This window comes from Achroia grisella, unplaced genomic scaffold (assembly GCF_030625045.1).
Source record: "Achroia grisella isolate CSIRO2021 unplaced genomic scaffold, CSIRO_AGI_Agris_v1 utg842, whole genome shotgun sequence".
In the NCBI taxonomy this organism is placed as follows: domain Eukaryota; kingdom Metazoa; phylum Arthropoda; class Insecta; order Lepidoptera; family Pyralidae; genus Achroia; species Achroia grisella.
In genome coordinates, this window is record NW_026713040.1 from 789,090 (window position 1) to 814,123 (window position 25,034).

At 39.2% G+C, this 25,034-nt stretch overlaps 1 protein-coding gene across 3 annotated transcripts; it reads right to left on the minus strand.

Moving 5' to 3' along the window:
- Nucleotides 1-1,668: 1,668 nt before the first annotated feature.
- LOC131852331 (lysosome-associated membrane glycoprotein 1) lies at nt 1,669-24,761 on the minus strand. Of its 3 annotated transcripts, none has more exons than XM_059202999.1 (6): nt 24,557-24,761; nt 24,002-24,358; nt 7,887-8,108; nt 6,435-6,623; nt 3,211-3,349; nt 1,669-2,793 (listed from the first exon to the last, which is right to left on the minus strand). In XM_059202999.1, the coding sequence occupies exons 1-6, from the start codon at nt 24,612-24,614 to the stop codon at nt 2,790-2,792; spliced, it is 969 nt and encodes a 322-aa protein (XP_059058982.1). In that variant the 5' UTR covers nt 24,615-24,761; the 3' UTR covers nt 1,669-2,789. The 3 variants fall into 3 exon arrangements, with proteins under 3 accessions (XP_059058982.1, XP_059058979.1, XP_059058981.1); XM_059202996.1 differs by having other exon boundaries at nt 3,200-3,349; XM_059202998.1 differs by having other exon boundaries at nt 3,159-3,349.
- Between the last annotated feature and the right edge of the window lie 273 nt (nt 24,762-25,034).

The following is a 25,034-nucleotide window of genomic DNA, read 5'->3' on the forward strand; positions in this document are numbered from 1 at the left end:
ATTTTTAATGTTATCACTCGGTAATAAGACAAATAAAATATATTTAAAATTTTGCCGTGAATTGTACGTCAGTTCAAAGTTACATCGCCCATTCGGTCCCGACCTGTCAGAAACAAAACTCTGAGCGGCCGGACTTTAATCAAAGTAGCGAATTGAGAGTAAACGAGACGCCCAATGTTCTGTCTCGTACTTTCTTAGATGCGCAGTATATTAACGCACTTAACACTGATTGTGTTCGTATGTGTAAAGAGGTTCTTTTCAAAATGGCGACTGTGTAGGTATCTCAGTCGCACCTATTTCTGCCAAGCAGCTTGCTTTGTAAGCTGTATTGAGTTAAATAGTGAAATTACAGGTTACGAGGCAGGACATCTTAGTTCGCAATGGCAACACATGAGTGATATCATGTTCGTCACATGATAACGTGATATACATAGTGCTGTTCATGTATATAGGCGACGATTACCACTTACCATCGGGTAAGCCGTCAGATTGTTTGTAATGGAGATATTCAGTGAATATAATAGTAAATAGGCTTAGTTAATAAACGTTTATTGTAGCAGAATTTAATGTTGGAGTTTTGCTACTTTTGTGTATTCTTCTAATCATGGTTATATAACACACTTTATATTTAAAATATCATAATATATTATGCTCCAAAATATAATATGAATATATATAAAATTCTCGTGTCACAATGTTAATTATCATACTACTCCAAAGCGGCTTGACCAATTTTTATCAAATTTTATATGCATATTCTGTAAGTCTAAGAATCGGCTACATCTATTTTTCATACTCCTAAGTCATAAGGGTTGTCCGTCCGTGTTGTAAAATTTTTTTAGGACAATAAAAAATATATCTTCGTCCAGCCATTTCAGAGATTAGCCGGAACAAACAGACGGACAGACACAAAAATTGTAAAAAATATTATTTTGGTGTATGTACCGTATTTACATTCATATGCACGTAGTAAATCAATATTACAAACAGACACTCCAATTTTATTTATATGTATAGATTACTACCGTTCCACTCTTCCATAGCAACAGTAATGTATGTCTGGTGTGATTTATCCAAGAATAAATTATATTTACTGCTGCTCCACTGAATATCTCCACCAGTTCACCATAACAATTACATAAAGCAGAAGGCCAGGACTTATGGTCTGTTAGGAACCTAGTTATTTATTGTACATACAAACATAGGGAAAAGCTTTAATAGTTAACAACAAATGCGGTGTTATATCACAAATAATTTATTATCAAAACGTGTTCAGTAGCTTTACATGTGTAAATATAAACTGTAAATAAACTACATATTTATTGTAACCGCTTTATCGAAATAAAAGTCTGTTATGGCAATAAAAAACATTTATTTTATTTAATTACAGGTCTTACAACACGAGTCTAGCTATTGTTTTGTGGCCGGACCGTATCACATAATAGACAAAAGTAGAGAAATAAAGATGCCTTAGACTAAAATGACGGTCCAACCACAAAACAACAGCGACAACTCTACGAAGATGGAAAATAAAATCGCTGTAGTATAGAGCAATTCATTGCCACTTTTTCAATATTTTATCTGGCAACACGCATTATATAAGTTGATGTAACTAGTACTCAGAGCCGTGATAGAATTAAAAGAGCATGTCGCCATTATATCGATCAGTTTTGATGTAATATGTTTAGCAATAAACATTACACTTTACACTTACAGCGAGTATTGAAGTACTAACTACAGTAAAGGAAAGATTGCCTCGTATTCTGCACTGCGTATCTACCAGTTTACATATATAATTAATTGAATATAAATTTTATGGTAAAGTGAAAGGATTCGTTATACTCGTGTATAACTGAAGCGAATTAATTATGACTCTTTGGATAAACAAATCACGGGAATAGACAAAATTATTAGCTTAAGAATGAAATAATACAATTAATTAGAACATATATATTGCAAAACAGATAATTTATTATAAACATTACCGCTACCCTCATCACTTTCTAACCTATTAACATCACATAGATTTATGTAGTTTTCTCCACTGCCCCATTAAAAAAAAGATTCAATGTTCGAAATTTAAATAAAATATATTTCTAATATTATGGCCAAAACGTTGTTATCTAAAATCTTTACATTGCTTTAAAATTAATGACAATTTCAATTGATTAGAAAAAAAACATATAATCTGCAATATTGTAGATATCAATAATAAATTCTTTTAATAATAAACATATAATCATTTGAAAACAAAATATAACCATAATTTTAATTAAATCCGTTAAAATGCGGAGAAGATAATTATTAATTTAATTTAATTGGCTTTAACTATATTAATGGCTTTTTGACAAAATATACCATGAATTCTTCTTGTCACCAGAAACTTGTTCAGATTGTTCATAAAAAATACTTAATTTAAAGATTATTTAGATTTTATAATTTCGTGGATATATAATTTTTTCGCCAATTAACAGAAATCTAAATTGAATTAATTAATTTCCGCAATGTTCAAAATAAACTTGAGCAAATAACACGTCCAATTGCACGATTTCTAATACATTTGGGACAGAATGGCGACATTGAACGTGATCTCCAACCTTGTTCGCTTGTCACTAAAGTTCACATTAATTAAACAAAGTATATAGTATAATAAAAATCTAGAATCTACTGCCCCGGACGTACGTACCGATTGTGTGGCGACGTTTGACGATACAGATGGGATGGAAAGATGGTGTTTATTTTATATAATATAATATTTATATATTTACTACTTATACTCCGATGTAATTTTACCTGAAAATATACAAAAAATATATTAAAATAAACAAGAGAAGTAGGTATTACCGAGGCTTTGTAAGTACATCTGGGTAGAGTTTGCAAGTTCTCTGCTTTGGCACTATAACTTATTTCAGCCACCAAATATCCTAGCTTAGTTTTGTATTAAAATATATCTGATATATAACGTTATATCCGTGTGTATGTTCAGTAGCTGTAAATTATTATATATAGTTTCACCCCAAACAAATCATATATTAAAATATATCTGATATATAACGTTATAGTCGGCTTGACCGATTTTTATGACATTATGAGAGGTACAGTCGCGCTGCTACTCACCAGCCACCTACTTGGAGAGGTACAGTCGCGCTGCTACTCACCAGCCACCTACTTGGAGAGGTACAGTCGCGCTGCTACTCACCAGCCACCTACATGGAGAGGTAGCCGCGCGCGGCGGAGCGGCGGCGGGCCACCAGGTAGGCCACCAGCACCACCACCACCAGGCCGCCCAGCGCGCACCCCACCGCGATGGGCACCGCGTCCGGCACGTCCCCGCCACCGCACTCGCGAGCTGCAAACAAAACCACACGTGTTAACCAATTATTTAATACTAGCTGTAAAATTTATAGCCTATAATATGTTATTTTAATGGATAAGCTATATTACTGTATGGTTTCATCAAAATCAGTACAGTAGTTTTTGCGTGAAAGAGTAACAAACATCCATTCATACTCACAAACTTTAGCGTTTATAATATTACTAGCTACTCGCCCTGGCTTCGCCCGAGTGTACATGTATTATACATATAAACCTCTTGAATCACTCTATTTGTTAAAAAAAAAAACAATCAAAATCCGTTGCGTAGTTTTAAAGATTTAAGCATACATAGGGACGGACAGACAGCGACAGCGACTTTGTTTTATACTATGTAATGATTAAGATTTATTGACACAAGGAACCAATTATTGACACTATATGTGGAGTATCCAATAATTATATAATTTTGGAAACGTCAGTTTCAAGCTCATTATTGCAAATTCACTAGGGATTTAACATGATAGTATTCAGAAGTTACCGCGTGGAGGTCAATCTGACATGGTACAATGCACATTGGTTTTATTGGTTTCCAAATAAATAAATAAAAATTACAATGCAAAACAGTAACAAAAACTATGGAGTGCTTTAGGACTAATAAATAGACAGTCAAAATCTAATTTAATTTTTTGATATTAGAAACTAAATTCTGTTCTTTATGCATCTATACTTATAAATAGAGTGTCTGTTTGTAATATTGAAAAAACCGTTTTTTACTACATGCATATGAATATATATACGGTAAATATACCAAAATAACAATTTTTATAATATTTGTCTGTCTGTTGGCCTGTTTGTTCCGACTTATCTCTGGAATGGCTGAACCGATTTTGACGGGACTTTTTTTGGCCGATAGCCGATGTAATAAGGAGTAACTTAGGTTACTTTTATTTTCGAAATTTAAAGTTAATTTCCACGCGGACGAAGTCGCGGGAACAGCCAGTTTATTATAAAAAAAAAGTTAAATAAATAACTGTATGTTATGCAGTTCCTATTAAAATAATTATCGTTATCTCTAAGTGGCGGTAGAGCAACCTCGCCCATCGTATCGGAAATGTACGTGCTAAAATTTTATTTTTATCAAATCTACTTTATATGTATATATATATGTATATACTAGCTGTGCCCGCGACTTTGTCCGAGTTCTAATAACCTTGACTATAGTCTTTTAATATGGTCTATGGTCTCTATTTCGTCCTTCTAACTATAAAAATTACAATACTTTCATACAAACTTTCATTTCGCATTTCAACCATTTTTGGAATGTCCCTTCTCAGGGTCAAGATTATTTGTGTGCCAAATTTCATTTAAATCGTTTTTGTAGTTTTGGCGTGAAAGCGAGACAGACAGACAGTTTTCTTCGCATTTATATCAGTAAGAATAACTGAATAAATATTATTTCCATTTATATTAATAGAAGAACTATTAATAGAAATAGAAGTTGATTTCTTTGATTTGTTGAAGAAAAAAATACTAAAAAAAATCTATTAAGAAAGTGATAATATTCCACAGATTGTTATACTAAAAAGTTCAGATATGTGGCGGCGTGGTGGGCCGGGTCATTGGGCTCCCTAAAATATGGTCGAGCGCAGTGATGGCTGGCTCATCTGTCATACTCGTAAACGAGTGCTGCTTGTAGGGACTGGTCTGCTCTTATCACTACGACTGATTTAATCATATTGTATATTTATATTTGACCCAAATAAATTAGTGCTGGTTGGTAGTTTGTATTCACACGTTTCGACTTGTAAATGTGAACTTACAAGTATTATTTAAAAGAGCAATACACAAGTTTCTTGCTCGTTCTTCTTGTGATGAGATCTTTCCGAATGAGCGGTAGATAAAAAAAATTGTTGTGACTATTCAAAAGTGCTTAAATTAAGTTTATTTGAATAATTGATTTTCTATTCTATTCTTCAAATTCAAATTCAAAAATCATTTATTCATGTAGGACATTTTTGCCGCTTATGAACGTCAAGTTTTTTACATTGTAATTTTTTTCTCTACTGTCCAGTTCGGTATATAGATCCAATTGAGAAGAACTGGCATGAAACTCAATTGAATTACTTATTTCTATTCATGATATAGAAAAACGGCTACAATCGATATGAAATTTCGTGGAAATAATATATATATATTGTGATATTCTATACATTCTGTATCATTATCAGCGACCACTAATCATCAGTTATCGGCCGCGCCAGACCGCTGATAACGTAACAAATGTACATTCGAACGATAAACACGAGTATATATTACATGTTTATTTGTTATGAAAATGCGTAATATACTGACTGTTTCATTAACTATTTATAGTGATTCCTTCTTAAAACCTTTTATTTAATAATAATAATAATCTCAGGACAATTCACACAGCGCCATCTAGACCCAAGTTAAGCTAACTAAAGCTTGTGTTATGGGTATGTATATAGTTTCGTAAATACATACATATTATACATACAAAATACCCATACCGATACAAACATTCATACTCATGAATACAAATGTTTGTGCCGTGCGAGGAATCGAACCCGCGACCATCGGATGTAAAGCGGTGTGCTAGACCGCTAGACCACCGAGGTCGTCTTTATTTAAGTTTCTTAAGTGAACAAATATTTTTTTTAATGTTATAAATTATATATGTTGCATAGGGGGGGCATAAGACTATTAGAAAGGCTTTTATTGGGACATGGCATGACATGGCTAAAAAGATTGGCAAACACTGGTATATTGAATAAAAAAAACATTTTTACTACATGCATATAAATACGGTGCATACACTAAAATAACATTTTTTTACGATTTTTATCTGCCTGTCTGTCTAATTGTTCCGGCTAATCTCTGAAATAGCTGGACCGATTTTGACGGGACTTTTTTTGGCAGGTAACTGATGTAATAAGAAGTAACTTGGCTACTTTTATTTAAGAATTTTTTTTTATTTTAGAAAAATATATTTAATATCCACGCGGACGAAATCGCGAGTACAGCTAGTTTATAATATGGGCCAATAGTCACCTGAATTTATTAAATAAAAAAAAATGTATGATTTAGTAACCACTCACCAGCGCTGAAGGACGTGTTGGTGGCGTTTCTGAACGCCTCCTCCTGCAGCTTGGTGAAGGTGATGGAAGCCGCCACGTTGCTGGTCTCCCCGGTCAGCTTCAGCTCGGTGGACCTCGAGCACCGGTATGAAGTAGCCAGCGGCGTCTGCCAGTCCTCACCATGCCATACATCCACGGTTGAATTGATAGCTGTAAAGAAAAAGAACACTTATTAATATTATAAATACGAAAGTTTGTGAGTATAGATGGATTGTTACTCTTTCACGCAGAAGCTACTGAACGGATTTTGTTAAAACTTTACAGTGATATGGCTTATACATCAGAATAATACATCTACACATATAAATAAAATTGGAGTGTCTGTTTGTAATATTATAACCGTTTTTTATTACGTGCATATGAATATAAAGACGGTACATACACTAAAATAACAATTTTTACAATGTCTGTCTGTCGGTCTGTTTGTTCCGGCTAATCTCTGAAATGGCTGGACCGTTTTTGACGGGACTTTTATAGGCGGGTAGCTGATGTAACAAGGAGTAACTTAGGCTACTTTTATTTAAAAACAAATATTTTATTATAGAAAAATAAAGTTAAATTCCACGCGTACGAAGTCGCGGGAACGGCTAGTATTTTATATGAATATATTATACGAACACTGATTAGACTATTTACTTTTGCAATAGCATTTGGCGTTCACTTTATTCTCCCAAAATTGAATTTAAAAATGAATCTGTATTATTGAAAACATGTACAACATTTATTTTAAAAGAATATGAGCTAAGTTTCTTATCAGTTCTCCTCATCTCGAAATCGAATGACGGTACTCATTCCGAACTGACGGTAGATTTGACATATCATAAGAGTCTGTAATATACCTACATGAATACAGTATGTTTATTCGATATACATAAGCAATAATAAAAAAACAAGAAATAGGTTATCAAACACAATTGGAGCATTAATATCTGGTTTTAAATACGAATACGAATACTGGTGGATATGAATTAATAATTGCCACTGGGCAATCACTAGTTGAATTACTATTAATTTTGGTCGAATTTCGACCATTGGGCAATCACTAGTTGAATTAGAATTAATTTCGGTCGAAATTCGACAACTGGGCAATCACTATTTGAATTAGTATTAATTTTCATCGAATTTCGACCATTGGGCAATCACTAGTTGAATTAATATTCATTTTCATCGAATTTCGACCATTGGGCAATCACTAGATGAATTAATATTCATTTTCATCGAATTTCGACCATAGGGCAATCACAAGTTGAATTAGTATTCATTTTGGGCGAATTTCTACCATAGGGCAATCACAAGTTGAATTAATATTAATTTTGGTCGAAGTTCGACCACTGGGTAATCACTAGTTGAATTAGTATTAATTTTGGTCGAAGTTCGACCACTGGGTAATCACTAATAGAATGAAACACTTACTACTGTTGTAGAAGATCTGAGGCACGAGCGATACGTTCAATCCCTTGAAAATGTACGTCTTGGAGGTGTCGTTGGCCGCGAAGACGAGCTTCAGGGTGTTGTTGTAGGTTACATTGCCAGCAGTGATGCCCCACTGCAGCTCGATCCATTGCTCGGTGGTGTTGCAGCTGCCGTCAGTAACGGTCGCGTTCGCTGGCACGTTGACGAGGACATCTGTTAGTGCTGCAACAAAAACAACAGTGTATTATCTATTATATTTAATACACGATAAGAAACATATTTACATGTGTTAGGTCAAATTATAGATTTGTCCTTTCCCACCACTGCTTATCAACCGCTTTCTGTTCGCACCTAATGTTGAGCTGGTAGAGAATGCCATATGGTATTCTGCTCGGCAAATTGTACGATTTTATAAGTGCAATGAAAGTTATATATAAAATTCTCGTGTCACAGTTTTCGTTCCCATACTCCTCCGAAACGGCTTGACCGATTCTCATGAAATTTTGTGAGCGTATTGAGTAGGTCTGAGAATCGGCCAACATATATTTTTATCCCCCTAAACGTTAGGGGTAGTCCACCCCTAATTTTTTATTTTTATTTTAAGGCAAAACAACGTTTTCCCGGACAGCTAGTAAATATATATATATAAGTATAAAATTCAGAATGCTTCCGAGATGAGAAGAACTGACATGAAATTTAGCTCGTATTCTTTTCAAATATGGTTGTACATGTTTACAATATTACAGATTTATTTTTAAATTCAAATTTGGAAGAATGGAGTGACCACCAGCATATATTTATTATTTATTTATTTATTCTTTTGCACACAAAAATGTATACAAGGCGGACTTAATGCCTGATGGCATTCTCTACCAGTCAACAGTCGCATCATATACTATTGCAATTTTGTCAAAAGTAAATAGTGCACCAGTGGTGGATGATAAGATGAGCATGAGGTTAGGCCAGATGGGAGATGCAGCAGAAATTAACCATGCCTGGACGCTACCTGATATGGTACCTTGTTGGCAATGGAATCACTAGTCACCCATTAATGAAGCTAGCGACATTTATATAATTACTACACGTGACCGCGACTTCGTTGGCGTGTTATAGAAACCAAATAAAAAAAGTATATTCAATAATCTGACCCAAAAAAAGCCAAATTCAAAAATTTCATCGGTCTATCTTCAAAAATGACAATATTCCGTACAAACTATCTCCCTTTATTTTATTTTATCCCTTAAGGGTAAAATTTCAATGTTGATTAAATATATTTATCAGTATATATATTCAACAGCCTAAAAAATAAGTTTTCAAGTTTTTTAAAGCTTTAAAAAAGATGAAACTTCCATACAACCCCTCATCTCGCCTTTCAACCCTTAATTACAACCCTTTTTCTTTATTTATATTCAATCAATAAACAAAAATAAGGTTCAAGTTTCTAGCTTTAAAAACGACAATACTTCCAATCAAACTTTCATCTCCCCTTACAACCCTTTTTTCGCATTACATCGCCTATGTCCTTTCTCAGGGTCTAGACTAGAATATCCGCCCTTTTTCTTTATTTATATTCAATCAATAAACAAAAATAAGGTTCAAGTGTCTAGCTTTAAAAACGACAATACTTCCAATCAAACTTTCATCTCCCCTTACAACCCTGTTTTTCGCATTACATCGCCTATGTCCTTTCTCAGGGTCTAGACTAGAATATCCGCCTACCAAATATCATTTAAGACTGTTCAGTAGTTTTGGTGTGAATGAAATTAAATTAAATTAAATGATATTAAATTAAATTAAAATAAGTTAAATTAAATTAATATTTATTGCTTAAAATGTGGTACATATGTGGTTATATGAAACTAATTCTAAAGACCTTAATTGTCTTTAGAATTAGTTTCACACATTTAGTCATATCTGACATACAACAGACAAAACAGATGTCAGTTTAATTTATATTAAGATGAGAACGCGAGACGGACAGACAGACAGAGTTACTTTCGCATTTATATCATTAGTAAGGATAAACTACAAATGGCATGGAAACAAAGAATGTTTGCTTTGTACTTGTAAATAAACATGTAAGACAGTGCCTTGTGATGTGAGTCATGCGCCGAGTTATCGAGGTGAATCACAGCCGTAACACTATCTCTCTGATAATTTACTTACTCGGCAGTCGTGGAGCGACAATGTCAAGTAACTCATGAGTACGTTCACTTACTTAGAATTGCAATTGAAATAGCAATAGAGTTTGATGTTTCCACTTATGTAGAATTACATTAAAATACAAATTTATATATGATACAAAATTATAAAGAAAGAAAAAAGACACAAATATATATAGACGGAAAGAAACAAACTAACAAAAATATCTATTGCCAACCATTGTATTGATAATAAATTAGAATTTAAACATATAGAATCGATTTTGATGATTACACTTCAAAATAATATAGTGTTTACTTTTATAACTATCACACACTAAGATGTGTCTTGTTTTTTGAGAGGATTTTTAGCCTCTGGCATACAATCTGTCTTCACGACTTTAATTAAGATCCCGTTGAGCAGTTTATTTGTGAAAAGCTGACAAACATACTGAAAAACACACTTTTGTATTTATAATATTAGCAAAGATAAAGTGTGGTAGTTACAAAATAATCAAAAATGAATACTGATCAATTAAGAAAAATATTTTTAGAAAAAGGTACATTTAAATTAATACCCAATAATAATAACACCCCTAAACAATTCACATAACACTCTAGTCCCAAGATAAGCAGAGCTTGTATATGTGTACCAGACAACTGATACAAATATATTTTGTAAATTCATACCCAATACATATAGAAAACACCCAGACTTATACAAACATTCATACTCTACTAATACAAATGTTTGCACGAAGCGAGGAAGCGAACCTGCGACCACGGGAAATAAAGTGGTATGCTAAACCACTAGACCAACAAGCCGGGCCAAGGAAAATGGTGAAGCACCAACTTCCAAATAAAAAACATCAGAATCGGATCACGTAGAAACATTTCTAAGGTCACACAGGAAGAAAAACAGCTTCCGAATAAAAATAAATACAGAATCAGAGAGATAGAAAAAAAATCTGAGGTGACACAAAAAATACAATGCAAATAAAAACTCTTTCCTTTTATTGAAGTCGGTTGATAAATACAGGCATTGTTTTAGTAAAAAAACCTGTATTTTATTTCTCCTTAAATTTGTATTGTAAACATATATTTAGCACTAGATTTTGCCCGCGGCTTCGCTCGCGTTAATTTATCCCCTTAGGGGTGGAATTTATCAAAATCCATTCTTAGGAGATGCCTACGTTACTGTAGCCTTATGCATGCAAAGTCTCAGCCCAATTGGTTTAAAATTGACAAAGTTTCATATAAACTTTCATCGCCTATCTTATCCTCTTGATATAAATTAATCAAAATCCTTTCTTAGCGGATACCTACGTCATAACATCTACCTGCATGCCAAATTTCAGCCCGATCCGTCCAGTGGTTTGGGCTGTGCGTTGATAGATCACTAAGTCAATCACCTTTGAGTTATATATATTTAGATTTCTGTTTATCCAAGTTAAGTCATTTAAGTATACGACAGAGATAGCAATAATCCTATTTACATTGCAAATGATAAAGATTGTGTTCCGGACCACCGCTTAAAGATTATGTATAGTCATAGATTGTAGAAATAAGTTTATAGAGATTTAAGTACTTTATGTTATTATTTACGAAAATGCTTGGATATATAGGATAAGATGACAAATAAATGATTATAATGGTTGTGGTTTCAATCCCCTGAAAATAAATAGGAACAGAATAGAATATAGTATAAGAAATAGATCCCAAAATACATAGGCATAAACTATAAAAGGGATCTTTTAAAGTATCATTATGTAATCATTTGTAGATATGTAATTGTAATGTGCGTTGCGCGGCAGCATTCGTTCGACTGACGCGCGACCTCGCTCTCCCGCGCTATATATATATGAGGGGGAAGGGGAGCGAGGTCATATAAAAGGCGCGATCCGCGAAATCGCGAATTATTCTTAAACCGCACGTCGCGCAGCGCACACATCATAATAAAAATGTAAATTAAAGATGGTATTGACGTTTGATGCACAAATTGTAAACACAAAATGTAAGATTGATAAAATATAATAAAAATTATATAAAGGGGTGAGGAGAATAGGGCGGCCAAGGGTCCGCTGGCTAGTAGCCAAAAATCGTATATAAGTAGCGTCCAAAAGCGCTACAAATCATAGCGAAATAGACCTCAGTATAGCGAATCTGACCTCAGAATAGCGAAATAGACCTCAGCATAGCGAATCTGACCTCGATTAGCGAATAGCGAACTCGACTTCTGAATAGCAAAATCAACCACTGAAGAAATTCTCCTCGCCTCTGCATTCTGAACCACAAGAACCGTTTTCTCATTTACTGCCCGTCCATCATCGCCATCGTCAAGCATAGTCGTCACAACCCTTTTCACGCATCGTGTCATCGCATCGTGTCACCGTCGCATCAGCATCGTGTAAACGTCCTTCTCAGGACGAATCATCGTGGTGCCTATAAAGAGGCACCTGGTCCTTCACCCGCAACGCGCCCGCGGCGTTGATTGAGGCCCTTCAGGTAGGGAGTGCTTTGAAAAGGGCACTCTCTCACCTCGAGGAGGATAGATTGACGTCCGGGCGTACCAGCGACTCGGTGCCTGCCGACGCGCCTTCCGACTCCCGGGGGCAGCGGCCAGCACATCTGCTGGTCCTTCGAGCCGGATCAAGAAGAATAGAAGACAAAATAGAAGATGCCCGTCACACGAAGCAGAACTGGCAAGATGCAAGAGGAGAAGACAGAAGAGCATCAAACAGATGCAGAACAGGTCCCAGACCCACCGCGGAGGGAAAACCCGTTCCCTATTCGACATAGCATACCGCCGAGGTCGCCACAAGGGACACAAGACGTCGAAGAAACCGTCGTTCAACAAACAACGGCGCGATCACAGCTCTCCGATAGAGAAAAGGAGAGACAGAAACAAATCGCTATCGCCCGAGAAGAGGTCATTCGCTATCGATTACAGTTGGCGGAGGCCAAGCTAGCCCGACTGGAAGCCTTCGGAGAAGAAGACGAAGAACCGTCGGAACCAGCATCGCAAGACGGCCACAATAGGGTCGTCGAATGGCTCGAGCAGCAGTCAGAGCCACCACCGCCTCCACCAGAAGCACCACCGAATCCACCGAAGAGGCCCACACCGGCGAGAATAGAGGAGCCGCTTCGGGGTACCATAGAAACTCACCAACGATTGGCACCCACAGACACCATTCAAGTTGGTGATCTCGCAACTGCAGTAACCGAAATCGTCAGGGCGACTACATCGTCGCTAGCGGCCGTCGCGCCGCACCCACAAGCGTCAACGTCGGGTCCCCTAGCAGCACAGTATAGAGGGGAACTCACACCGTTCTACGGGGCGCATACCGATTGGCTGGCCTTCAAGGCAGCCTACGAAGAATCTGCGGGGTATCTAACGCCGTCGCAGAACATAGAAAGGCTCCGGAGAGCCTTACGAGGGGAGGCTAGGTCAGCAATGAAGAGCCTCCTAATAGCAAACACGCCGGCCGAAGAGATCATGCACGAGTTGGAACTCACCTTCGGTCGACCGAACAACATAGCAGAAGTCGAAATAGCAAAGCTGCGGAGTCTTCCACCACCGAAGGACACACCGGGGGAGTTCTGCAGATTCGCCACAGCCGTCAAGAATAGCATCGTGTCATTGAAGACGTTGAAGAAGATCAACTTCCTATACAACCCGGAAGTGGCGAAGTTATTAATAGAAAAACTACCGCCGAACATTCGACATAGGTGGTATGTTTACTGCCAGCAGCAAGCTCACGAAGACGTACCGGATTTAGTACAGTACTACAACTTCGTGAAGATAGAAGCTGAAATTTATAGCGTAAGCGCCGAACCCATGAAGATAGCAAGCATGGACGACAAACCGAAGCCGTCGGAAAGTCGTCGTGTTCAAATCCGTCCGCAGCGAACACATACAGCGAGCAAGACGGACAGCCCACCCCGCCACAAGCCAACGTGTCCCGTGTGCAAATCAAATTCGCACACGGCGGCGCAACAGTGTGAAAAATTCAAGAAAGAAAATAGCTACGGGCGTTGGGAAATAGCGAAGGCGCAACGTCTGTGTTTCCGATGCCTACAATATCGAACACAGACACATAACTGCAAGACGAAGACTTGCGGAATAGATGACTGCCCACGTATGCATCACAAATTGTTGCACTACAGGGCAGCGAGCGAGACACAGAAGACAGAGACAGCAACAGTATCGACAGGCGTCTCGCTCACACGTTCACCGCGCAGTTATCTCAAAATACTGCCGGTGAAAATAGTCGGACCGCGGGCCAGCATCGACACTTTCGCCCTCCTCGACGATGGATCTACCGTCACCCTCATAGATGAGGAAATAGCCACAAGAGTCGGCGCGGAGGGGCCGACAGAACCACTGAAAATAGAAGCACTGGCCGGCGCAACGGTTCGAACAAATAGTTCGAGACGCGTAACTCTAACGTTATGCGGTTCAGAAGAGGAGTATGAGATCTCCGCCAGGACAATGAAGGGACTCAAACTCGCCAAACAACAAATAGAAGAAAAAGATATCCGACGATGTCAACACCTGGCTGGCATCAAGAAGATACTGTGTTACCACGACGCCACACCAACGATCCTCATCGGCCAAGACAATTGGGAACTGTTACTGGCCATAGAAGTTCGCCGAGGATCCTCGTCACAACCAGTCGCATCGAAAACTCCGCTCGGGTGGGTGCTGCATGGAGCGTCCACTCGCAGTCTCGGCCATCAAGTCCACCATGTATATCATATACGTGAGGGGGCCGAGGATAGAATAGAAGAGGAATTAAGAAGATATTTCTCTATAGAATCGCTGGGCGTGCTACCAAGGAAGACGCGCGCCGACCCTCAAGAGCGAGCACTACAGATACTACAGAAGAAGACTCGCGCTCTGCCAGATGGGGGATATAGTACATCGCTACTGTGGAAAACAGATAAAGTCGAGTTGCCGAACAACTACGATGCGGCGCTCAACAGGCTGTACAGCACAGAGAAGAAAATAGATAGGAATCCACAGCTGAAAGAAGAATACGAGCGACAAATAGCGCTCCTAATAGAAAAAGGCTACGCAGAAGAAGCCGCCACCACCCCATCGGACGCCCGCACCTGGTATCTTCCGCACTTTCCCGTGCTTCATCCAGCTAAGCCGGGGAAAGTTCGTCCAGTCTTCGATGCAGCCGCTCGCGCCAGGGGGACGTCACTCAACGATCATCTGCTGACCGGTCCGGACTTGCTTCAATCGTTACCAGGGGTGTTAATGCGATTCAGACAACATCCAATAGCCGTCGCCGCAGATATAGAAGAAATGTTTCTACGAATAGAAATCAACGAAGAAGATAGAGATGTCCTGCGGTTCCTGTGGCGACAACACCGGCGGGAGGGACCACCCCGCGAATATAGAATGAAGGCAGTGATCTTCGGCGCCGCCTGCTCACCGTGCATCGCTTTGTACATCAAGAACCACAACGCAGAACAACACAAGGAACAATATCCAAGAGCAGCCGACGCAATTATCCATAACCACTATATGGATGATTACCTTCAAAGTTTCCAAACGGAGGAAGAAGCTATGAAAATCACCCATGAAGTTGACACCGTACATAGGAAAGCAAAATTCCACTTAAGGAAGTGGACATCGAACAGCCCGCAACTACAAGAAAAATACAACGGCACAAGAATAGAAGATAAGACCGTCTCCATAGATAGAGCCGACAAAGAAGAGAAAATATTAGGCCTCACGTGGAGGCCCGCCACGGACACATTGGGCTTCAACTTAAATATGGCCCGAATTCCGCAAGAGATAGTCAACGGAAGTCGCACACCGACGAAGAGAGAAGCCCTCCGTACGGTCATGTCTCTCTTCGACCCACTAGGATTAGCATCACCCGTCACCGTGCAAGCGAAAGGTATCTTACAAGAAACATGGCGAATCGGCATCGGCTGGGACGAGAAATTACCTGAGAAGTTAGCCGAAGACTGGACGAAGTGGACACAGCACTTAGTCAATTTACGCCATATCAACGTGCCACGATGTCATCCGGAGCTGAGCAGCGCGTCATCCAGGGAACTGCACACATTCGTAGACGCAAGCGAGAACGCCTACGCCGCCGCCGTGTATTGGAGAGTGCAAGACAAGGACGGCAACATTCACGTGACACTCGCCATAGCCAAGGCGCGAGTTTCACCTCTGAAGATAGTATCTATACCAAGACTCGAGTTGCAAGCCGCTGTCCTGGGTTGCCGGTTAGCACGCACGGCTACAGAAGAATACCAGATTAAACCGGACCGTCGATACTTCTGGAGCGATTCAAGAACAGTATTAGCGTGGTTAAGGGCTGGTCCACGCACATTTAAACCATTCGTGGCGCATAGAGTCGCGGAAATAGAAGAAGAAACGAAAGCGAACGAATGGAAATGGGTACCTACGCGTCACAACGTGGCCGATGACGCAACTCGAGGAGTGCCCACAGATTTCGACACGGAACACCGATGGTTCACCGGACCCCAGTTCCTATACAAGCCGCAGGAAGAATGGCCCGGGCAAGATGAGCCTGGTGGCATAACAACAGACACCGGAGAAGAACGCACGCACATGGTATACACAGGCGATAGCAACACAACAGACAGCGTCGTACTCCCGGACATCACACGCTTCACGTCATGGCTGCGACTGCTACGAGCCACAGCACGCGTGTTGCAGTTCATCGACCGGTTACGCGAAGCGGTCGAAAATAGAAAAAACACCGCCTCACAAAACGCTGTACATTATAGGCGCACAGTGCGCAATATAGAGAAGGACCCGGCGTGGAATAAGAAGACAGCTCGCAAAATAGTACGGACAGCGCCGAGGTTCGACAATAGTGAAGAAAGAAATTTCATCAAATTAACTGCGGAATATATACGACGCGCGGAACAATTGTGGATACGGGCCGCGCAACAAGAATCGTTCAAGAACGAAATAGAAACACTCCGCGGTAAAGGGACAGTCGATAACAATAGCCGACTGAAACCACTAGCGGTGATCGAAGAAGACGGTTACATCAAGTTGAAATCAAGAATAGCAGCAGTCGTCGATGTTACAGACAGCATGAAGAAGCCGATAGTCCTGGATGGGAATCATCGATATACCCAGTTGTGCCTGGACTGGGTGCATAGAACACATCACCACGCCGGAGTCGAGTTGGTGATGAACGAAGCTCGACAGCATTATTGGATACTTCGAGCGAGACCGACAATTCGCAGCATCGTCAAGCGATGTCAACTGTGCCGACTACGACGCGCAACAGCATCGATCCCGCCCACCGGAGACCATCCGGTCAGCCGACTCGCCCATCACCAGAGGCCGTTCACATACACAGGCGTGGACTTCTTCGGGCCTCTTAGTGTCACCGTGGGGCGACAACACCACAAACGCTACGTCGCGTTGTTCACATGCTTGACAACGCGAGCAGTACATTTAGAGTTAACCACTTCATTGTCCACAGACTCCGCAATATCCGCACTCAGGCGGATGATGGCCCGACGAGGGAAGCCAACCGAGATCTGGTCCGACAATGGGACCAACTTCCACGGCGCAGACGCAGAGCTACGTCGCGCCGCCATAGAAGCAAGTCGCGAAGACGCGGCTAATCATCGTATACGCTGGCGGTTCATCAGCCCCAGCGCACCATTCATGGGCGGAGCGTGGGAACGTCTCGTCCGCTCCGTGAAAACAGCATTAGCCGCCACACTGCATGAGCGGCACCCTTCGGAAGAAACATTAGTTACACTGCTGTGTGAGGCGGAATATACCGTGAATAGCCGTCCGCTCACACATGTATCAACTGACCCGGACGACGAGGAAGCCATCACGCCTAACCACTTTCTACTGGGTGGTTCGGGCAAAGTGCAAACTCCGGGAAGTTTTGAAGACACCGATATCGATAGCCGGAGTCACTGGAAGAGAGCGCAACGGCTAGCAGACCACTTCTGGAGCCGATGGCTCCGGGAGTACCTACCGGAACTTCAACACCGGCGGGAGCCCCGCGGCACGGGGCAACCTCTGCGCATCGGGGACTTAGTCCTGATCGTCGACTCCAATCTCCCGCGCAACACATGGCCGCGCGGGAGGGTAATAGCAGTGTTTCCCGGCCCAGACGGCGTCATCCGAGTGGCCGACATCCAGACCAAGAATGGCGTGCTGAGGAGGCCAACCAAACGACTCGTGGTCCTGCCAACGGGAGTTGCTGATAGTGAAGAGCGGGCTCCGGAACCAGACAAGGCTCCTGCAGCGCCCTCGACGACCGCTGCAGCGGCGGGAGAATAATGTTCCGGACCACCGCTTAAAGATTATGTATAGTCATAGATTGTAGAAATAAGTTTATAGAGATTTAAGTACTTTATGTTATTATTTACGAAAATGCTTGGATATATAGGATAAGATGACAAATAAATGATTATAATGGTTGTGGTTTCAATCCCCTGAAAATAAATAGGAACAGAATAGAATATAGTATAAGAAATAGATCCCAAAATACATAGGCATAAACTATAAAAGGGATCTTTTAAAGTATCATTATGTAATCATTTGTAGATATGTAATTGTAATGTGCGTTGCGCGGCAGCATTCGTTCGACTGACGCGCGACCTCGCTCTCCCGCGCTATATATATATGAGGGGGAAGGGGAGCGAGGTCATATAAAAGGCGCGATCCGCGAAATCGCGAATTATTCTTAAACCGCACGTCGCGCAGCGCACACATCATAATAAAAATGTAAATTAAAGATGGTATTGACGTTTGATGCACAAATTGTAAACACAAAATGTAAGATTGATAAAATATAATAAAAATTATATAAAGGGGTGAGGAGAATAGGGCGGCCAAGGGTCCGCTGGCTAGTAGCCAAAAATCGTATATAAGTAGCGTCCAAAAGCGCTACAAATCATAGCGAAATAGACCTCAGTATAGCGAATCTGACCTCAGAATAGCGAAATAGACCTCAGCATAGCGAATCTGACCTCGATTAGCGAATAGCGAACTCGACTTCTGAATAGCAAAATCAACCACTGAAGAAATTCTCCTCGCCTCTGCATTCTGAACCACAAGAACCGTTTTCTCATTTACTGCCCGTCCATCATCGCCATCGTCAAGCATAGTCGTCACAACCCTTTTCACGCATCGTGTCATCGCATCGTGTCACCGTCGCATCAGCATCGTGTAAACGTCCTTCTCAGGACGAATCATCGTGGTGCCTATAAAGAGGCACCTGGTCCTTCACCCGCAACGCGCCCGCGGCGTTGATTGAGGCCCTTCAGGTAGGGAGTGCTTTGAAAAGGGCACTCTCTCACCTCGAGGAGGATAGATTGACGTCCGGGCGTACCAGCGACTCGGTGCCTGCCGACGCGCCTTCCGACTCCCGGGGGCAGCGGCCAGCACAGATTGTGTATATTTGTTACTCTTTTAAGTAAAAATTACTAGACGGCTTTGAATAAGATTTTGTGAAACTAATAGACGGTATCCTAGATTAACACTGGATAAGTATCCACGCTATCGTGCGATATACATTTTTACTAGACAGTTAGAGACCGCCGGGAGAAATTTATTAAAGTATTAAAAAGAAAGGGGTGAAAATTTTCGGTTCTATGTATTTTAATGGCAAACTAAAAATTAAATTCAAAAAATAAAAAAAGGACCACCCTTGTCTCTTAAAGGTATGAAAAATGATTGAGATTGACATTCTGAGACCTACTGATTATTTAAAAAAATAAAAAACTCAGACCACTCAGAAAAACAGATGACTTTTCATAAGAATCAGTCGTGCCGTTTCGGAAATTTGTTACAAACACTGACACGAGAATTCTATATATTAGATACTAGCTACTCGCCCTGGCTTCGCACGGGTATACATGTAATATATATATAAACCTACCTCTTGAATCACTCATGTATTACAAAAACCGCTTCAAAATCCGTTGCGTAGTTTTAAACATTTAAGCGTACCTAGGGACAGACAGCGACAGCGACTTTGTTTTATACTATGTAATGATATTGATATTTGCTTAGTGTTCAATGCAATACATATATATGTATTTCTCACACAACATTATTACATTCACTACATAAGGCTACCAGACATTGATTCAATTGAAATGGGCGTCAGTCACATATGGCCAGATATCAAGACCGATATTATGAATATTTCTACTGCAGGAAAATGTGTCATATAATAATAAACATAAAGTTGATTTTAAAACATCATAATTTGTATATCTAGTACAGGAAAAATTCCTATATCTTTATATATAAAAACTAGCTGTCAAGGCACACGTTATTTTGCCGTATAAATTTAAATACTAATATCACAATTAAATAATAGGGGTTGGTGGTAGAAGGGTGGAAATAGGGTTGTATGGGGGAAGGGTATTGTTAGTAATGTGGACTGATGACCCCATTGACATGTACAACGTCAGGTTGACCTCCACGTGGTTCCCCCTGGAAACCATCGTGATAAATTCCTGGTGAATTTGTTACGATGGGCTAACTGACCTGACCTCATGCTCATTCTATCATCCCCCACGGGTGCCCAGCATGCGGGGGCTCCATTCCATTATCATCCGTAAAAATAATAGGGTTGTATATATTTATTTTAAAAAAATATATCAAAACATAAAAAAAATGTTAAGGTGGACAACCCTTATCACTTAGGGGTATGAAAAATAGATAGCAGCCGATTCTGATACCTACTGAATATGCATACAAAATTTCATAAAGATTGGTCAAGCCAAGAATGGTAACTAACATTGTGACACGAGAATTTAATATATCTTATATATTATATAATATTACAAACAGACACTCCAATTTGATTTATATGTATAGATAATACTAGCTGACTCGGCGAACGTTGTTTTGCCATATAAAAAGTACTAATATCGCTATTAAAAATAGAAATCTGTAGTAGAAGGGTGAAAATTTAGGGTTGTATGTACTTTTTATAATGACGACCTCGGTGGTCCAGCGGTCTAGTACACCGCTTTACGACCGATAGTCGCGGGTTCGATTCCTCGCACGGCACAAACATTTGTATTCATGAGTATGATTGTTTGTATCGGTCTGGGTATTTTCTATATATAATATGTGTGTATTTACAAAAAAAATATCTGTGTATTTGTATCAGTTATCTAGTACCCATAACACAAGCTTTAGCTAGCTTAACTTGGGTCTAGATGGCGCTGTGTGAATTGTCCTGAGATTATTATTATTATTATTATTATTATTATTATTATTTTAATGCCAAATCCTATTAAAATTAAAATATAAAATGTTATCAAGAAAATAATAAAAAATATTTAAGGGGTGGGTGGTGAGCCACCAACATCACGTCACTCGCTATGGTTTTAAATTTGAAATGTAAGTAACAAATTAGTCAACTGAGTGTTCTTTATGTATTGAAGCTAACAATATGTCGTAGAGCAGTATAGGTAAAATTAAAAGGAAAAAGACTATTTAAAATACTTATCACCGGTCATCCTTGAGCGGTATGAAAAATAGATGTTGGCTGATTCTCAGATCTACCCGATATGCACATAAAATCTCATAAAAATCGGTTTATGTTTCGAAGGAGTTTGGTAATAAACACCCTGACACGAGAATTTCATATATTAGACCAACAGACCTGGCCACGCGTTGCTGTGGCTAACAGTTTCTTTATATAAAAATATAATTTGCAATAAAATAATATTGTGACTATAAATTGAGATGTAAGCTATCCTATCTTTCAAGTTGGATCAATTGTATACAATACGCAAATAAAAATTGAGTCTATCTATCGCGGACAAACAACGTGACCCGTAATTTTTATATATAAAATTGTACATGTACAATATTATCAGAAATGTAAGAATTACTAAATAAACAAATTATATTCAATTATAAATATGGATTCACATTATCAGACATTAAGGCCTCACCATGACCTCCTTCGTGTCTACATGCCTAAAATTGCAGATATTAATTTATCAAAAGTGGCTTAGCTATTTTATTCTATTTTATAGCGAATATTAAACGATATCTCAGTAATATAGCCTATTTTTTTTTAAGAGTTGGTAATGGATTGGTGCTTCCGCCTGCGCTAACGGTTTACGCTGGAGGGGCACCATTGGAGGATAAGATGAGCATGAGGTCAGGTCAGTTAGCCCATCGTGACAAATTTACCAGGAATTTACCACGATGGTTTCCAGGAGGAACCGCGTGGAGGTCAACCTAACATGGTACATTGCTAGTAATGGAGTCATGAGTCCACCTTACTAACAATCCCCTTCCCCCCTAATATAGCCCCCCTTCTATAGCCTATTTTTTTTTTAATGATAATGGAATGGTGCACCCACCTGCGCTAACGGTTTACGCTGGCGGGGCACCAGTGGAAGATGATAAGATGAGCATGAGGTCAGGTCAGTTAGCCCATCGTAACAAGCTCACCAGGAATTTGTTACGATGGTTTCCAGGGGGAACCGCGTAGAGGTTCTATAGCCTATTAACCCCATTGGTAGCAATGTACCCCCAATGTTCCCCCTGGAAAGCATCGCGATAAATTCATAGTGAATTTACCATGTTGGGCTAACTGATCTGACGTCCTGCTCATCATATCAACCACCACTGGTAACCCAGCTTATACCATTAACGCAGGTGGGTGCACCATTCCACTATCATCCATAAGAAAATAAAGATACTGTGCATAGCGCACCTTTTTGTATGATAATTATATTTTTTATATATATTTATATTGGTATATATATTTATATATATAGACTAAGGCACAGCTACATCAAACAAATTAAGGAGAAGATGGGAGTCGTGTCATATCAAAAAAAAAGCATGATGGAAGATCGCGGAAAGTGGCAAAGGTCCACTGATGAGAGTGTAGCTCTTAAATTATGAATGTATGAATATATTTTAAATATTTTGTTTCATTCCATTTTTATTGTCAATTTGAAATATATGTCTTTTACCATTAGCGACCGTAGTTTCTCTTCAAAATTCAAATTAAAAAATAATTTATTCATGTAGGACATTTTAGTCATTTATGAACATCAAGATTTTAGATTATTTTTTTTTTATCCCTACCATACAACTCAGTATATAGATCCAATTGAGAAGAACTGGCAAGAAGCTCGATTGAATTACTTTTTCTCTAAAAGCCACATTAAAACTAAACTAATAATAAACTATTTATACAGTCCTTAAGAGACCTTAGTCGATAAAAGATATCTTCAAAAAATTTCAAATATTTTACTTACATTTAAAACAAGTACATTTACAAGTTGATTGTAAAAATAAAGGGTAGTATGATATTGTTTCATATGTTAAAGAACATATAAATAAAACATGTAAATGAAACATTTACATGGCAGCAGTATCAAATAATAGTGAGTCAGACAGATAAGAACATAATTTATATACTTAGTACAAACATATAGTCAATTGCAAGTAGATACATTATACATTGCAGAATATTTTGACCAATTCTATTGAATACTAGCTGTTCCCGTGTCTTCATATGTGTGGAATTTAACTTTATTTTTCTAAATGTAAAGTAGTCTAAGTTACTCTTTATTACATAAGTTGCCAACCAAAAAAAGTCCCACCAACATTGGTCCAGCCATTTCAGAGATTACCCGGAACAGACAGACAGACAGACAAAAATTATAAAAAAATGTTATTTTGGTATATGTACTGTACTTATATTCATATGCATACTATAACTTAGGCTACTTTTATTTAAGATATAAGTTAAATTTCATGCGGATGAAGTCACAGGAACAACTAGTTAAAAATAAACTATGTGAGGGAGAAGTTACATCAGTAGATACTAACTTCAATCAGACTGTAGATATAAGGTAACCACGAGAATTATAATGTATGTATACCAAAATTTATGTATCACAAATTACCCACCAAAATAAATATTTAAAAAAAAATGTACTTACTGTTGTTTATTCCCTGTGGATACTTCACATCGAGCTGGGCGGCAAACTGGACCACAATGCAGGTGTTGTTGCTTGCATCTGTGTAATGCCAGGTACCCTGGTCTGGTGCAGGAACTGGTCCTGGTGCAGGAGCAGGTGCAGGAGCAGGTGTAGGAGAAGGCGTGGGCGGCGGCGGGGGCGGGGGAGGTGGAGTGGTTGTTGTCGACGTGGTGGTGGAACTGGTCGTCGATGGAGGTGCCGTCTCAGTAGTAACAACTTCAGCTGGCGCTGTCGTCCTCTCAGTGCTAGAAGCCTCCACCGGATGCTGAGGCGGCACATCTATCAGCACCGTTTTTGGAGTAGTGAACTCGCCATGACCTACGCAAAAGCGGGTATATTGATATTCTAGAAAATTCGCACGCCATATTTGTCCAACTTAACTGCAATCTCGCCAATTACGCAAGTAAAGTTCGACAACAATAGCTGGAATGGCGTTACTCACGCCTCAAGTAGTGATAAAAAGTAACAAAGAAAAGAAATACGAATTGTTGCAACACGATTTTAGAACGCACTTACCCAATTCAGAACAGCTGTATAATATAGCGAATATCACAAAAATCCTTAAGCGAGCCATTTGCACGTTATATTTTAGACTTTAATCACTTAAAATAAGTTAAGACAAAATATTTAAAATGGAAAGCAAATAATGATTTGCTAATAATCCGGCGATGTACAACGAAAATGTCGACCACAAGCACAGGTTAATAAAAAAAATACAAATGTCAATATGTCATCTGTTTGCAGATTAGTACATTCGTGGATATCGTTGACGGCTCGTTCGACAGGGAGTTGTGTTGCCATATACATATACAGATTTAATACTACTGCTTGGATATATTATTACATATCCTTACTGCACAGGAACCTTTTCTCAGTACCGTTGATTCTAGTAAATAACAGTTCTAATATTTCATTTTGTGTACCTAAATGTAAAAATATATATTTTTGTTTATTGTCTTTTATCGTTTTAACTGTGACATATTTCGAAATAAAA

What these genes read in the sequence shown, in the direction of transcription:
- LOC131852331 (XM_059202999.1), bottom strand. Translation starts at nt 24,614, where the DNA reads ATGGCTCGCTTAAGGATTTTTGTGATATTCGCTATATTATACAGCTGT. An exon ending in ATACAGCTGTTCTGAATTGG is followed by an intron (nt 24,359 to 24,556) that starts GTAAGTGCGTTC and finishes GCTTTTGCGTAG; the next exon opens with GTCATGGCGAGTTCACTACT. An exon ending in TCCACAGGGAATAAACAACA is followed by an intron (nt 8,109 to 24,001) that starts GTAAGTACATTT and finishes TTTTTGTTGCAG; the next exon opens with CACTAACAGATGTCCTCGTC.